The sequence below is a fragment of the Myotis myotis genome, unplaced genomic scaffold, assembly GCF_014108235.1.
Source record: "Myotis myotis isolate mMyoMyo1 unplaced genomic scaffold, mMyoMyo1.p scaffold_m19_p_1, whole genome shotgun sequence".
Classification (NCBI taxonomy): domain Eukaryota; kingdom Metazoa; phylum Chordata; class Mammalia; order Chiroptera; family Vespertilionidae; genus Myotis; species Myotis myotis.
This window is the reverse complement of record NW_023416313.1, coordinates 98,311,892-98,329,737: the sequence shown is the minus strand read 5'-3', so window position 1 is coordinate 98,329,737 and position 17,846 is coordinate 98,311,892. Positions and strand designations below refer to the sequence as shown.

General features: G+C 38.7%; 1 protein-coding gene across 2 annotated transcripts in view; it reads left to right on the top strand.

The window, feature by feature from the left end:
- MRC1 (mannose receptor C-type 1) overlaps positions 1 to 17,846 on the top strand; it is a 97,885-nt gene that overhangs the window by 69,426 nt on the left and 10,613 nt on the right. For both annotated transcript variants that reach the window (XM_036345776.1, XM_036345766.1), the window contains exons 21-26: positions 262 to 376; positions 4,240 to 4,406; positions 6,390 to 6,492; positions 9,427 to 9,659; positions 12,461 to 12,626; positions 13,824 to 13,973. In XM_036345776.1, the coding sequence (XP_036201669.1) occupies positions 262 to 376; positions 4,240 to 4,406; positions 6,390 to 6,492; positions 9,427 to 9,659; positions 12,461 to 12,626; positions 13,824 to 13,973 (934 nt within the window). The remainder of the gene's footprint in view (positions 1 to 261; positions 377 to 4,239; positions 4,407 to 6,389; positions 6,493 to 9,426; positions 9,660 to 12,460; positions 12,627 to 13,823; positions 13,974 to 17,846) is intronic.

The following is a 17,846-nucleotide window of genomic DNA, read 5'->3' as shown; positions in this document are numbered from 1 at the left end:
GGAGATTCCCATGTCAAATTCTTTATGGAAATTATGAGTATATATGAATATATTATCCAAATGGTTGTACCCTTTGTCCAAAAAGAGAAAAGAGGTTTGCAAAAAAAGTTTGTAATAAAACTTACTCAATATTTTAGATCTCTATTTGGTTGTGAGGGAATTTATATTTAGCTATAATCTTTATAAATAATTTTGATGTAATTCAGTTGACTTTTTAGTAGTATCTTTAGTTAATCACTGGATTTTTTCCTTTCATCCTAGTGTCTCAAAATCTTTGGATTTGTTGAACAAGAAAGAAAAACATGGCAAGAGGCACGAAAAGCTTGCATAGGATTTGGAGGGAATCTGGTATCCATACGCAATGAAAGAGAGCAAGGTATGCAGGCCATTGTACATTCAATCATGCATTTGAACATGTAATTTTTTCATAAAATTATGGAATACTAGAGGCCCAGTGCATGAAATTCATGCACTCAGAAGGATCCCTCAGCCTGGCCTGTGCCCCCTCGCAGTCTGGGAGCCCTCAGGGGATGTCTGACTGACAGCTTAGGTCCACTCCCTGCCTAAGCCAGCAGTCGGACATCCTTAGTGCTGCCGTGGAGGCGGGAGAGGCTCCTGCCACCACTGTTGCATTTGCCAGCTGTGAGCCCAGCTTCTGGCTGAGCAGTGCTCCCCCTGTGGGAGCATACTAACCACCAGGGGGCAGCTCCTGTATTGAGCATCTGTCCCCTGGTGGTCAGTGCGCATCATAGTGACCGGTCGTTCTGCCGTTTGGTCGATTTTCATATTAGCCTTTTATTATATAGGATTGTGATTGAAGATGAGTTTGTGGTTTTCAAAAGGAAAAAGTAGAAAGGGGGAAAAAATCAAGCCCATAGTGAGAACTATTTTATTTTATTCAGTTGTAGGCACCATGCTGGACATCTATATATATCAAAGCCTAAGCAACTGTTATGACCAGACAACCAGATGACCAGCTGGTAGCTATGATATGCACTGACCACCAGGGGGCAGATGCTCAATGCAGGAGCTGCCCCCTGGTGGTCAGTGCACTCCCACAGCCAACCTCCTGTGGTCAGCCAACCTCCCGTGGTCGGCCAACCTCCCACAGTCCCTCCCCCCGGCCGGCCCTGACCGGCCCCGATTGGGACTGGGTGAGATGGCCCCGATTGGCCCCTATCGCCGGCCAGGTCGAGGAACCCCACCCATGCATGAATTCATGCAGCAGGCCTCTCGTTTTGCATATAAGTCCCTCTTCGTTGTCAGAACAACTCTGTGAAGCAGGTATCACTACCCCACTTTGTGAGTGGGAAAGTGGTGTTCAGAGAGCCTGGAATCAGGAGCTTGCTGAGTAAACAATAGGGTTGGGAATCAAGCTGGGTCTCCCAGTTTACATCCCATTCTGTTTCCACCAAACCAGCTTGCTCCCCAAAGAGGCAAAGAAACAGAGTCGTTCTAGTAGTAAATGAGAAATTGCTGATTTCCCATTTACTGCTTTTCTAGTCATGTTACCACAAAACTTATAATGCAATAAAACTGATTTTGGAATATAAACTTTGAATAAATTGAGAAATGTATTTTTGTAAAATATAAGGGTAAGCCAGAGCTCTGAAGAAGAGCACTGAAGGAGAAAACATACCCTAACCATATGGCAGGTTGTAAAACTCACTGCTCTCAGATGAAAGGTGCTTGACCACTTCTGCATGGACTCTTCCAAGCCACCTTATCTGAAATAGATGCTAGGTTGAATTTGTGACTTGCCTCTTTAAGGAGGATGTTGACCAGCTGGAGACTATTCAGATGAAAGTGACTAAACCGATGAAGGGTTGGAAACCACAGCAAGTGGCAAGTGAGGAATGTTTGAGAGGCCCTGCCGGTTTCACAGCCTAGAAAAGAGAGGATGTGGCTTTTCAAGGATCCTCCTATGTGGTTCCAGAAGGAAGGCCTAGAACCAATGAGTGGCAGTTACAGGGAAATATATTTAGGCTTAAACTTAGGAGGTCATTCTAGCAATTAGAACTGATTGGATGGGCTGCTTCATGAGTTCTCTAAAGGGCTGTGAAAACGCTTAAGCTGAAAGGTACTCAAATGGATGCCATAGAGTCCTATCTATTGACTAGTACATAGTGTGGAAGATGCTCAATAAATGTTTGTTGTACAAGTGAATGGATGCAATGTTGTAGGTGAGAGATGTGGTCTGGGTAATTTTAAGTTTTTTTTGGTCCCAAGATTCTTTGACGTCTAAAATTACATTCTGGATAAATGGTATTACTATCTCAAAAAATACAAGAAAAAAGAAAGACACTAACCCTGTTTGGCACCCTCCCAAATGCTCATTTTGCTCCGTTGATGTGCTGACTGTTCTCTTGGAACACGTTGTATGCTAAACCAACCACGCGTTCCCTGAGCACTTTTGACAAGTTCAGTAACTTGCCAGACACTAAAGCAAGAGGGTCAAACCATAGCACACAATAAAAAAATTGTAAGACTATAATATCCACATTTCTCCAACTAGCCTACCACATTTTGGGCTTTGCTACCCTGCAGAGGAACACAATAATTGATCCCTCTCTTAACCACAAAGGGCTGATTCCTGGTATAACAAAATTAGAACCTGGGTAATAGAGATGTGCAGAAGGAAACAATTTTCACATAAAATAACATTATTCCTGGCAAAACAGGCACACGTTGTTGAATTCTTATTGTGGTTTTTGGCAGAAAAAAAAAGTCAGTGCTGAAATATTGGCAGTAGACCTTTTCCACATTTAATTTTGAGTTGGGGATAGGGTAAAAGTTATGATCTTCTTTAGGAAATAAAACTAAAATAAATACCTACCCATGCTCTCCTCGCTCTCTCTGAAAAATGTTAGAAGACAAAACAATTTTTCTAACCTTTAGTTAATTGAAAAATAGGCACATTCCTGAGCATCTACTACTCTGCAAAAGAGTAATCACAGAGCAATGGGCTTTCCATGGAATTGTTTGTTCTTTTTTTTTTTTTTTTAAATGTATTTTATTGATTTTTTACAGAGAGGAAGGGAGATGGATGGAGAGTTAGAAACATTAATTAGCTGCCTCTTGCACACCCCCTACTGGGGATGTGCCGGCAACCAAGGTGCACGCCCTTGACTGGAATCAAACCTGGGACCCTTCAGTCCGCAGGCTGACGCTCTCTCCATGGAGCCAAACCTGTTAGGGCGGAATTGTTTGTTCTTGAATAAACAGATAATTGTGTCTCTGCAGGCTTCTCTGTATTTTGCATTTTCTATTAGTAACTTTAGTGCTTAGTCATTCCGTTTTCTATTTGCACTCAGGAGTCGTGTTTGCGCATAAATATTTAGAAATTGTTGTTCTGTGGAACTGGTGCTTATCCGCCGAGGCGCCCACAGGTGCCGGCAGGTGTTCCTGGCCCAGAAGATAGCTGCTGTGGGAAACATGGGGAGGGCCTCAGGGAGGCGGGAGGGGCGCCTGCACATTGAAGTCTTTTACTGCTTCTGGATATTTTCCACCATCCCCTCTGCCACGGGATTGATAAGGATACAAGAGGCCATATTTGTTCTACATCCGTTGAATTTTTCTAGCTCTCTCCTCATGATGTGAGTGCTTAGCATCAGGGTGCCCTCTGGGTCCAAGCACACTCCCTGGACAGCTGCTGAGCCCTAGGAGTTGGCAGCCCAGGGCGCGTTCCAGTTGGGCAGCTCTTCTGGTTTGGCAAGGCGTGTGATCATTTGACAGTCTAAAGTAACTTGTTTTGATAAATAGTATTCGTTGAAAAAACTTTTCTGGATGAAGAGCCCTCTCTGTGCCTACTCGTTCTAATCAGATTATTTTATTTCTAGAATCAGGATGTCTGCTATCTCAGGTGACTGGGCATGAATTAGGAAAATGTACCTCTTCTGCAGGCTTATCGGCAGCTGCAACGCAGATCGGGGTGTGGGGCAGACTTTAGGCTCCCTTGACCCAGGGCCCCAGTGCCGTTGGGCAAGGCACAACCTGTACAGCCATCTGTAGTGGCCCAGATAAAACCTCGACTTCTATTGTACGAAACTTTTTAAAGTCCCGAGCTGAAGCAATAACACAATGCAAGGTTGGAAAGTGTGTGTTTTCATGCGCTTTTAAATAATAATGAAGACACTGATCACATGCTTGATATTTTTAAATTAATGTGTTTTGAATATTTTCCATATTTTCAGTATTTCCCGCCGAAATTACAAATTATCTTGTGATACTTTCTTTCAGCATTTCTTACCTATCATATGAAAGATTCCACTTTTAATGCCTGGATTGGGCTGAATGATGTCAACTCAGAGCATACTTTCCTTTGGACGGATGGGCGAGGCGTTCACTACACCAACTGGGGGAAAGGTTACCCCGGCGGAAGAAGGAGCAGTCTTTCATATGAAGATGTAAATATCACCTTCGAGTCACCTCTCTATACCCTATCAGTTTGTTTAAAGCCATCATATTCTCGATTAACCTGTGAAAAATCAACCAGAGTGTTTCTTGGTCTGATTCATTCTTGCAGATTTGAACTGTTTCAGATTAAGCCAGCCTTGAAAGAAGACGTACAGATTCAGCTAAGAACTCTTCAGTGTTGGGTGGCGGCAGTGAGGGGCAGGGAAAGCCAGCTCCATGGTGGGCCTAGGTGGGAGACAGGAGGGAACTGGGACCCAGCGTTAGCAGCTGCCCCGAACTCCTGAAGCTGGTGTAGTGTTTGGGGCGTAGCCTGGAAGCTACTATTACTTCTAAAGATGTCCTCCTCCTCCCCATCATCATTACTGAGCGAATGTTTGCAGAATGCTTACTATGTGCCAAACACGGTGCTAAGGGCTTTAGTACATTAACCTAAAGACAGATGATTGCTTCTTTATTTTACTACTTTAAATCTCATATCATCGAACAGCCAGCTAATCATTGTTAAACACCGTGCTGAGCATTGTGAAAAACATTAAGATTTTGTTCTTAAAGAAGCTCACACTGAAGCTAGACCACAAGTATTACGTAAGAAAGAAGACAGCAAAGAAATGCAAGTGCATAATTAGCACCAGCTCTAAAGCAGGTAGTAGTTCAGAGGAAAGGAACTGACTATTGGATGCAGTGGTTTAATTAGTCAACACTTAGCCGTGGAGCCCTTCCCTTGGTGGAGGGAAGGAATATGAGAAAGAATTGCTAGGGGTCTTTTCCTCGAGAAGTTTCAAACATAATGGCGAGGGGCACTTGCTGGGAGGATGGGGAAGGCCCTGTTAGGTGGGCAAGGTGAGTAAAGTCTTCCAGAGAAAGGCACAAGGTAGGTTTGTTCAGGAATAAGTGGTTTGGATGTAGCAGGGTTTTATGCAAAAAGAGAAATAGGAGTAAGCTTTGAAAGGTGGAAAACAGAAGTTAGAGAAATTTAGATGCCCTGGGAAAGGCTTGAGCAGGAAAATGATCTGATCAAAATTACTTCTTTATGAGAATTACTTTGCAGAGTGGGTACATTTTGGTGACGGGTAAGTCATTTTCTGTGGAGTTCTTTGACTCCTCTTTACATTAATGAGGCCTGAAAACTTACTGAAGAAATTAAAGTAGAATGGAGTGAGATAGGTTTTGCTTAGCAAGATTTCTGAGATGAGAGGTGAATTTCATGTAAAGCAAAAACAAATTATTATTGTACAAATGTTTTTTAGAACATAAAGAAAAGCAGAAACAATACAAACAAAACCAGTAATCTCACCCTTTAGTTAAAAAGCATTGTTACTTGTTGTTGATTTTATTCCTAGACTTGTTCTTAGAGTGTCTAAAAATTTATATTTCAAAAAAAAGGAGAAAGAAATCAAAACACATGTATGGTGATGTTACAATTTCAGGACTTGAAAAATGGAAAGGTGAAATACAGTTTGATAAAGAGAGTGGGAGAGAACTTTCCATATGCATTTTGTGGTGGAAACCTACTTATTATATACAGGTTTTCAGGACTACGCCAGAGATTCTAAACTGGGATGATGGAAGAGAAATACGGAAGGGAGATGGGGATGAGGGAAGAACCTTTGAAATACAGAATTGGGGGGTTCCTAACAGTCAAGACTCTTGGGATAGTGAGGGTGGAGGCAGGGAGGTGGAGACGACAACCATAGCAATATTAGCTGTGGATATAGAAATTAATGAAATTTCTGATAGCAGAGTTCCTCGGAACTGTATCTAAAATGTATACAACTTTATTTGATTTTCAGTTAAATAGCAGGAGTTCATTGTGAGGGATCCACCTGGAAAGTTGGGGCAGTGTATGGAAAATAAGGATGAATTGAACTTGCTGTAAATGAATGAGGACAATGTTAAACCTTGGAGTTTTGGCTTAATAATGAATTGATTTAAATAATTGTTGGTTCCCACTCTCCCCCTCCCTAAATATGCAGGCTGACTGTGTTGTTATTATTGGAACGAAGTCTAAAGAGGCAGGAAAGTGGATGGACGACACCTGTGACAGTAAGCGAGGCTATATATGCCAGACACTTCCCGGTGAGTTCTACACCCTCCCCACCTGTAAGAGCTGGAGCTTTTAAATATTCTTTTTAAATGACCCCTTCATTTTTTTTTCCCTGGGAACCTTAAACTGCTCTAAAAACTAAAGCCTTATTTTTAAAAAAGGATCCCCTTACACCCCGGCGGGTTTGATTCTCACTGTAATTCGTGCGTGCCTGGGGCAGACAAAATGGGTGATATTTTCTGTAAATCATGAGTGTGCCCTCTCTTCCATTACCAGAAAGTTTTGTGCGGATTAAACATGAAGTTAAAACTCTTTCTAATTTTGTTAGAAACTTGGGATGTTTGCCTACTTGTACGTAAAAACAAAGAGTAAGAATATCTCATTTCAACTTGCATAATTTGATAAACATGGACACAAAACATAATATATACATATATGTCCTCTTTCTTTAAAAATGTAGCTACATGACTTGTGTTCCTTTTGTCAGCTTAGAAAGCCTGACTATAGTTAAATGAAAATAAAACAGAGTATGTGGATATTTACTGAGAGTCAAGATTATGGTTATACGCATTTTACTTTCTGGTGAAGCTGGAATAAAAATGTCTAGCTACACAAGAAGAATGCCAGAAATTAAGAAAATCAAGTAGAGATAAGGGTTGAGGTGGGGTTTGCTGTCATCCTAAGTACAGCTCTTGGGGGATCAGTTTCAGTTAAAGGGTACTTCTTCCAGAACTAAAATGTTTTTCTACTTCCTGGGGAATCAGGGAACTAGTGCCAGCTCTGAGTAATGCCAACGATGACTGAAAATCACTTCAGGTACTTGCTGATGATTGAAAAGTATTGCAGACATTCTAACCTTTATTAATCCCAAAGCCAGTTTCTTCCAGACTCAAAGTACCCATATGTACCATGGGGCTGAGAAAAGAACTGTTTCAATGTCATTAAGAATTCTGTATCAGATTTATATGTAAGCCTCACCAATAGTTACAGAAACTTTAAGCACTATAACATGTTATCTTTTTTGCAATTTTTAATAGTCTTCTAGTTTCACTCTTAATTAGCTTGTAGAATTGTGATTGCATCGGCTTTAAACTATCATTATGTCATCATTTTTTATTATCTGAACGAAATTGAGGCAGCTGTTGCATTAATGATTACAATTTAATTAAACAACTGTACTATAAAATAAGAGGCCGTGTCCCTTCTCTCTCTACACTGTGCCCCACAGGACCAGGGCCTTAGGCCCAGTAATGCCATCTGTGCCTCTGCTATTTGGGCAAAGAGAAGAGGCTCCTTCTAGGAGTGAATGCTGATTCCCATGCTTACTTAAAATCTTTTTCTTGTTATTATAAATGTAAGTGATAGAGTATTTTCCAACAGTGAAAATATTTTTGAAGATTTAGACTTAAGGAAAGGTGTTAAAGTATTAAAGTGAAAAAGGCAGACCATAACATTTTATAGACTGTCAATTATGCAAAACAAAACAAGACCCTATGAACTCCCTTTTAAATAAAGACATTGAAAATAAGAATAGTGGCTCTATTTGAATGGTGGGATTAGGATGATATTTAGTGCCCTCATCATATTTTTCAAAATCTCTCTCTATATAGCATATACAAATATATGAATATAAAATATAAAATATATGTAAATAAAAACTTTTAAAATACATATGTTCTCTGTTGAAAATTTATAAAATACAAAATATATAAAGAAGATAAAATATTGCCCACAATCTAGCCTCTCAATATTTTAGTGTTTTTAAAATAAGTTTTTCATAAACAAGCATATTAGACAGGTGAGCAAAGTTGCCTAGTTATTGTTGTTGCTGTTTTTCTCTATCTCAAGCCTCCTTTTCTACTTTTTGTGGTAGGAAAATTTCCCAACAACGTTTAAGACAAACCCAAGCTGGGAAATGTAACATTTTAGGGACCCTGGCCTAGGTCTCTTGGTTTAATGCTATTCTACCAACACCAGGTGGCAGCAACAGCAGAAGAAAGAGGAAGCCGTCTCCACCTGCTGAATTGGAGTTGTTGCTTCCCAGCGTAATCACAAGAAAGTTTGGCATTTGTGTAGTGGCAGAACAAGGCAGATGGTGGGTTGGGCTGATACACAGCGGAACAGGCAGAAAAGTGGCCAAGACAAAACCCATAGGCAAGGTTATCTAGAACCCTAGACTAGAGGTTGGCAAGCTTTTCATGCAAAGAAACAAATTGTAAATATTTTAGGCTTTGCAGGACACACAATCTCAACTGCAACTACTCAACTCTGAAGATGGAAAAGGAAAGTTCAGAAAGCCAAAATGATTCTGACTTAAAAGGGCTCCAGTCCCCGAGTCATTTTGAATAAGATATGGGCTGCCAGGTGACGGGCACAGGAAATCATGAGTAGGGACAGATTGATCCTGAGGTCAAGGGTAAATGAAGCAGGCACTCATGTATGGCTTTATTCCAGAACTTAAACCTGTCTCTTGAAGGTGTGTTACTCACAGGAGGGCTCACTGAGATACAAATAGATGCAAATTCATGGATAGAGTGGAACAGAGAGGGGAGGGAGAGGAAGACTGTTCTTGACCTTGAAATTTGACGAACATGGGAAAATAAAGATTAGGAATGATAGGATGATAGATGTTATTTAATTGATGGGATTAAACTGTGTCATTTATTTTACCCAGATACTATATCTCATTTAATTTGCAAGCTTTTTTTTTAAATTTAGAAACAATTACATAATTACCTTAATATTCTAAACACAGCTTGGAAATTATTTAATTCAATCAGGCACACTGACTAAAAATAGAGCTTTATTTTAGGTGAGAAATGGCTCATGAAAATATTTTTAACACCCAGTGGTTTGGATTTGTGCTATTCCGATTGTTTTTATGATGTATGAAATATAGTAGATGTGTAGTGATGGCACTCAACTAATGATTATTGATACTAATGAAAATAATCTTTGTACTCCAGACTCTTCCTTGCCTAATTCTCCAGCAACAGTTCCAACAGATGGCTTTATTAAGTATGGTGAAAGTAGCTATTCTCTCACGAAGTTAAAGTTACAATGGCATGAAGCAGAAAGTTATTGCAAGCTTCACACGTCTCTTATGGCTAGCATTCTAGATCCCTATAGTAATGCATTTGCATGGATGCAAATGCAAGCATTTAATGAACCTGTGTGGATCGGCCTAAACAGTAACTTGGTAAGATGTGGACACATGTTTGACTTGACATGATTGATAAATTGTGATAGAATATGATTCTCTTTGTATTGATCTTGTTAAACACTTGTTATGTATAAGAAACTGTGCCAGGGTATATGAACAAGACCCAGTCTTTCAAATATCCAATGCCTTCAAGGATCTAGTAAGCTAGTGATGTATGTTGGAAATTAAACAAAGACTTACCTAACTTATATTAACTCTTATATTGCTTTAAAAATTTATTTTGATTTATAGTTGACAAAATATTATATTAGTTTCAGGTGTACAACATAGTGAATTAACATTTATATATACCTTGCAGAGTGATCACCACAATAAGTCTAATAACCATTTGTTATTGTACAAAGTTATTAGAATATTGACTCTATTCCCTATGCTGTACATTACATCCCTGTGACTTACCTAATAATGGGAAGTTTGTACTTCTTAATTCCCTTCTCCTTTCTGCCCATCTCTGCATCCACTCCCCTCTGGCAGCCACCAGTTTTGTCTCTGCATCTGTGAGTTTATTTTTGGTTTTATTTGTTTGTAATGTATGTTATATTACACATATAACTAAGTGAGATTATATAGTACTTGTCTTTCTCTGACTTATCTCCCTTAGCATAATACCCTCTAGGTCTAGTCATGTTGTTGCAAATGGTCTTTTTTATGGATTAGTAATATTCTATTGTATATATGTACCACATCTTCACTATTCATTCATCTATTGATGGACAACTCTCCCATTGCTTTTTAATTTGCTTTTAAAATTAAATTCTGCATCTAAACAGTTTTATTTATTAATTTATGTTGCGATGACAACTATGGCATGGGAATTAAGAAAGCAGGTCAGGGGTATAATTCCTGGGTGATGAGGATCCTTTTTATCTTTTGGGTCAAACCATGCCAGAGTTGTTTTTAGTCCTGAAGTTGTGGAGCTCCCATCCATGTGTAAGAACTATTATTGCAGTCAATTCCCTGTGTCCCATGTTGACAGAGAATAGGGTGGAGTGAGAGATGAGCCAGAGAACCAAGAGTGGTGATGGCATTGCCAAAACATTCTTAAAACGAGTTGTTTCTGATGCCCTGTGACCCACCCACCCTCCGTCCATACGTCTATTCATCTAGCTAGTCAACCAGCAAACTTCCTAGTGGAAGAACCAGAGGTGTCAAGAAGTAATTAAGAGATAATACATGAAGAGTCAAAGAGAGGCTATAAAAAATGCTTCAATAGGAGAGGAAAGGGGTCAATCGGCCATGAGAGAGGACCAGGAGAGCTTCTCCGAAAGAGTAAAACGTAGTCTGGGTTGTGAAACTTAAGGGAGGAGCACCAAAGAGAGAAAAGGAAAGGCGGGGATAACACTGGGAAGTAGGTTGGTGTCAGATTTTATAGAGCTTCTAGTGCCCTGAGGCAGAGATTAAAATTTACACTTCATGCCACGGGTACGTCCTAAGTAGGGAAGTGAATATTTAAAAGTAAGTAGTTCCATAATGATTTCTGTTATTAAACTTGGCAAGACATTTTTATGTCTGTGTTGACTGTTTTTAGTAATTGATTCATTTGATAATTCGTTCATTTTCTTCTCACAGATGTAGTCATAATTCTCTTATGAGAATTTTATTTGTTTTTAGAAAGATTAAATGGCTTTTTACTATACAAGTATTTATAACTAAAACATACTATTGTTTTCCTTACATCTATGTAGTTAATGATTATATAAGCACTAGAGGCCTGATGCACGAAACTCGTGCAATGTAGGCCTTCCTTCTCCCGGCTGCCGGCACCGGCTTCCCTCCAGCTGCCGGCAGGCACCCAGGACCCGGGCTTCCCTTGCAGCCCCTGCTTCATCCGGAAGGTCGTCCAGAAGGACATCCAGAAGGATGTCTGGTCTAATTAGCATATTACGCTTTTGTTATTATAGATTATTTGATTAAACATGGTAGGATACTACAAAATTCTAACTTGGGATAACATAGGCTTTTGATTTTTTTTCATTAAATCTGTGGTAATTGCCTTGGCAAATTAAATAATGCATTTAGAAATAAGACAATTGTTTGAATTGTTTAAAAATTCTACTTTCTCTGGTTAATGTTATATACCATTATTCTTACGCATTACATATGAAATCTCTTTTAGATGGTTAAAAGGATATTATTGATAAGTAATGTTTTTTATGTTATCAATTAACTTTTATGTGGCCATGAATTTGACTAAATTTAATAAGAAAGTAAGTGTGCAAATTGAATAAAGCAATTAGCTTTTAAAAAATGCCATCATGACCAGTTATAGTTGAAAGACCACATAACTAGAAGGCAAGTACTACATTCCTCTATTCTTTATCCATGGAACCCTACCTAAGTCTTTTGTCACTGGCCTGTTTCAACAGCCAAACAATAGGATTAGAAGAAATGTTTCTTTCCAGGGTCCGTGAGTTCAATTACTTAAGTTTTACTAATATTTTAATGGTGATATAATAAATATTTGATTTGCTCAGGAGATAAAACTTCTGTTTGGCACTGAAAGCTTACAAACAAGAAGAATTTCATAGAATATGACATAGCTCTTTAAGTCAGTTTTTAAAATTATCTTCCAAGGATGTACTTATTGTAGCCTCCTGTTAAGAAGGGCTTTTTACTGAATTTGAATGGGTAGAAATGATTCATGTTGTTTTTTAAATATCCTAAATGTCAAAAGCTCTTTGCAAATTCATAGTCTTAAATATACTCTTCACTTGGTTCTTCTGATATTTTCTAAGTGAAGCAAGACTTCACATTAATGGTTGTTTTTGTTCTTGTAGACCAATGGTGAATACGCTTGGATTGATAAATGGAGAGTGAGATACACTAATTGGGCTACTGATGAGCCCAAACTGAAAACAGCATGTGTTTATCTGGATCCTGATGGCTACTGGAAGACAGCACATTGCAATGAAAGTTTTTATTTTCTCTGCAAAAGATCAAATGGTAATTGAATACACAAAAACAATCTAGGGATTTTCAATTTTCTCAATAAACTACCATATAACACTGTTGATATTATTAAACTGTAAACATGTCTTGGGTAGCTTAAGAATAAGATAAAACATATTCCTTTACCTAACAAAAGACTGACTTGGTAATAAACAAATATACATAGATCAAAATAGTGGAGATAGAAATTTCCTTCATTGCAAGAGTTTATTTGCTCTTTATAAATTTCTGAATTCTTATTATTGAGATTTTTTTTGAATCTATGTCACATTCCCTAGGAAATTATGATTAATTTGATGTTGATAGCCTATAGATTCATCAGTCAGTGATATTATGGTGGTAGTGTCCTAGAATGCAGTCTTAGAATTGGATAAAGGTGGTAAAGTCCTACAGTTCTAACTATAGCACTTAGTTATACCATAGATGTCAGTCATAGCTAAGACGGGCTTACAGGGGTTAGGATTCCCGCACCCCTCAAAAAAGAGTGTCTTGAAGGGGGACTGTCTTTGCAAATTAATTTTGGTGATTTTGTTCTTTTGAACTTAACATCTACTTTCTTAATTATGAGTGTGATTGATTGTCACAATACCTTAGTACAGTGGTCGGCAAACTGCGGCCCCTTGAGTGTGGCTCTTCCACAAAATACCACGTACGGGCGCGCACATACAATGCGATTGAAACTTCGTGGCCATACTCAAGGGGCCAAAGAGCCACATGTGGCTCGCGAGCCGCAGTTTGCCGACCACTGCCTTAGTACATTATATTAAAATATATTTAAAATTAAAAAAGAAGGTAAAATAAAAAGAAAACCAAATAATAAAAATGGTAGAGTCAAATGATTGCCATTAGAACTTTAAAAAAAAATAATGATAGAGGCCTAGCCGATTTGGCTCAGTGGATAGAGCATCGGCCTGCAGACTGAAGGGTCCCAGGTTCGATTCTGGTCAGGGGCACATGCCCGGGTTGCGGGCTTAATCTGCAGTGGGTCCTGTGCAGGAGGCAGCCAATCAATGATTCTCTCTCATCATTGATGTTTCTATCTCTCTCTCCCTCTTCCTTTCTCTCTGAAATAAATGAAAACAATATATATATATATATATAAAGATAATGATAGGTAATGAAATTTCCCATAGCTAATATATTACTCTACACATTAAAGAAACTTTATTTTGAATGTCTTTTTATTAACAGAAATCCCTGCCACTGAACCTCCTCAACTGCCTGGGAGATGCCCGGAGACAGAGCACTCAGCATGGATTCCTTTCCATGGTCACTGCTACTATATCGAGTCTTCGTATACGAGGCACTGGGGCCAAGCATCTCTGGAATGTCTTCGAATGGGTAAGTGCCATAGTTACTGTACGAGAATCCCACAGTCATCTATTCTGGATTACCATGATACGACTAACATTGTACATTAAAAGCACAAGGAATGTAAAAACACATAATAATTTATATTGTAAAATACTTAATAATTTACATTGTAACAGGATGGTCAACATCATGCCCTCCCCAAATGTAATTTCTAATTTGTAGCCTCAAAAATCTTAAAGAATTCTGTAGAAAACAATCACTTCCTGAACAAGCCTTGCTTACTTTCTGCCCTAATATATACTAAACTGTTAGGATTCTTATCCTCAGTTGTTCAGAATATTGTGTTCATGTCCTATCACCAATACGCTCAGGTTTCACAAGAACCATTTTGCTTTACCATTGACAGAAAAGCATTTATATCTGGGTATCTTATTTGTAAAGAAAAACAAAAGAAAACTCAGGTAGACATGACATAAGTGAATAATTTTTCCCTTGAAATAAAAATGTCAAATAAAGTTTATTTTTTAGGGTATGTCTAAAAATTCACTTAATTAAATTTCATTGGATATTTAACTGTTTTTTGTTTGGTTGGTTTTTGGGTTTTTGTTTTTTTTTACTAAATTTTGATTATGCCCTAAATCAGTGTTCTTCATCTGACAATGGTGTGCAAGAATTGTAGCCTAATTTCCCTCAGGTCCATTCAAAAGTTAACCTTGACTTTTGACTTTTATGTTTATATTTTTCAGTTTTATTGAGGTAAAATTGACATAAAGTTATAATACATTTAAAGTGTACCACATGATAATTTGACATACATACATTGTGAGAGGACTTCCAGCATCAAGTTAATTAATACATCATCATCTCACATATAGGGTGGGGGCAAAAGTAGGTCTACAGTTGTGAGTACATGAAACACAGAGTTTATACTTGTATTGTTATTTATTAACTAGAGGCTCAGTGCACAGCATCCATGCACTTGGAGGGAGGGGGCGGTGTCCCTCAGCCCGGCCTGCACCCTCTCCAATCCAGGACCCCTCGGCGGGTGTTCGACTGCCTCTCATAATTCGGGACCGCTGGCTCCTAACCGCTCGCCTGCCGCCTGCCTGCCTGATCACCTTCAACCCCTCTGCCTGCCTGCCTGATTGCCCCTAACCACGTCTGCCTGCCTGATCACTCCTAACCACCTCTGCCTGCCTGCCTGATCGCCTCTAACTGCTCCCCTACCAGCCTGATTGCCCCTAACTGCTCCCCTGCTGGCCTGATCGCTCCTAACTTCCTCTGCCTCACCCCACACCAGGGACCAAGGATTCTCTCCTCAAGCTAGTTGCAGGCACCCGAGACCCAGGCTTCCCTCCCTCTGACCAGCTGCAGGCACCCAGGACCTGGGCTGGCTTTGCCCGGGGTGGCTGCAGTTGCAGGGGATCATGGGCAGGTGGTTTTGCCTGTGCCGCAGCCTCAGGCAGCTGGGACCATGGGGCGGGTGGCTTGTCCCTCTCCCAGGCTGCAGCCTAGCTGGTCCCCATTCCTCTCTCACAAGCTCATTTGTGCCTGGCTGGTCCCCATTCCTCCCTCCCCAGTGTTGAGTGTCTGAGCCCTTATGGCATGATGGCGTGAGGGCATGATGACTATTTGCATATTAGTTTTTTATTATATAGGATTATTGTATTATTTTCCATATGAACAACTGTAAATATACTTTTGTACCACACTGTATTTACTTTTTTTTCTTTTTTGGTGAGTTCTACTTAAGTTCTACTCTTTAACAAATTTCAATTATATGATATAATATTATCAACTATAGTCACCATATTTTACATTAGATCCTTAGGCTTTATTCATCTTATAATTGAAAGTTGTAATCTTTTACCAGCTTCTCCTCATTTCCCCTACCTCTCAGCCCCTACCCATGACCATTCTACTTTCTGTTTCTGTGAGTTTGACTTTCTTTTTTTTTAATTCCACATATAAAGCTGTTATCATGCAGAATATGTCTATCTCTGTCTGGCTTATTTCACTTAGCATAATGCCTTCCAGGTTAATCAATGTTGTTGCAAATGGCAGGTTTTCTGTCTGTTTAAGGCCTGGGCAACACTTCATTTTACGTATATACATAACACACACCCATTGATTGTTCAGTGGCATGTTTTCAAATCTCCATATATATGTGGATTTTTGTTTTCTTCTTGTAATTGATTTCTAGTTTTTTTGTGTTTTTTTTTAAATATATTTTATTAATTTTTTACAGAGAGGAAGGTAGAGAGATAGAGAGTTAGAAACATCAATGAGAGAGAAACACCGATCAGCTGCCTCCTGCACATCTCCTACTGGGGATGTGCCTGCAACCCAGGTACATGCCCTTGACCGGAATCTAACCTGGGACCCTTCAGTCCGCAGGCCGACGCTCTATCCACTGAGCAAAACCGGTTAGAGCTGATTTCTAGTTTTATAACATTGTGGTTAGCAAAGATGTTTGATATGATTTCAATATTTAATTTATTGGGAATTTTTCTGGGGTCTAACATATAATCTATCTTGAGAAAGTTCTGTGTTCTTGAGAAGAATATGTATTCTTCAGCTGTTGTATGGAATGTTTTATATATCTGTCCATCTGGCCTAATGTGTAGTTTAAGTCCATTGTTTCGTTATTGATTTTTGTTTGTTTGAATGACCTATTTATTGTTGAAAGTGGGGTATTGAAGTCTTCTACTGTTATTTTTTTGAGGTCTGTTTATCCCTTCATATCTGTTAATATTTGCTTTATATATTAAGGTACTTCAATGTTGGGTGCACATGTGTTTACAATTGTTACATACTTTAACAAATTGACCCCTTTATCATTATATAATGACCTTTTTTGTCTCTGATTATAGGTTTGGATAAAATCTATTTTGTCTGATACAAGTATCCAACCCGCTCTCTTTTGTTTTCCATTTATATGGAATAATTTTTTCCAGCTGTTCACTTTGAGACTATGGGTATTCATAAAGAAAAGAATTACTTGTAGACAGCATATAGTTGGATCTTGTTTCTTTTAATTTATTTACTCACTCTATATCTTTTGATTGGAGAAGTTAGTCAATTTTCATTCATAGTAATTATTGATAGGTATGGACTTACTATTGCCATTTTGTTCATTGTTTTTCTGGATGCTTTATAGTTCCTTTGTTCCTCTTTTGTTCACTTCCTTTGTGATTTGGTCATTTTCTGTAGCAGTATGCTCAGATTCCTTTTTCTTTATCTTTTGTGTATCTACTCTAGGTTTTTGCCTTGTAGTTACCATAAGACTTACATGAAATATTTTATAGTTATAATAATCTATTTAAAGCTGATAATAACTTAACTATGAATGCATACAAAAGCTCTACATTTTATAACCCCTTCCCCCATTTTATGTTTTTGATGTCACAATTTACTTTTTTGTTGTTATTGTTAATCCTCACCCAAGTATATTTTCTCCATTGATTTTTAGAGAGAATGGAAGGGAGGGGGAAAGACACACAGAGAGGAACATCAATGTGAGAGAGACGCATCGATTGGTTCCCTCCAGCATGTGCCCCGACTGGCACAGGGGATCGAACCTGCATGCCCTTTACTGGAATCGAGCCCGCAACCCTTCAGTCTGTGGGCCGATGCTCTAACTACTGAGGAAACTGGCTAGGGCACAATTTACATTTTTTATATTGTGTATCCATTAACAAATTATTAATATTTCTAATTCATTTTAGTACTTTTGTCTTTTAACTGTTATACTAGAGTTATAAGTGATTTACCAACCACAATTATAATATCAGAGTATTCTGAATTTTTCTTTATATTTACCTTTATCAGTGAGTTTTATATTTTCAAATGTTTTTGAATTACTAATTAGTGTCCTTTTGTTTCAGCGTAATGAACTCT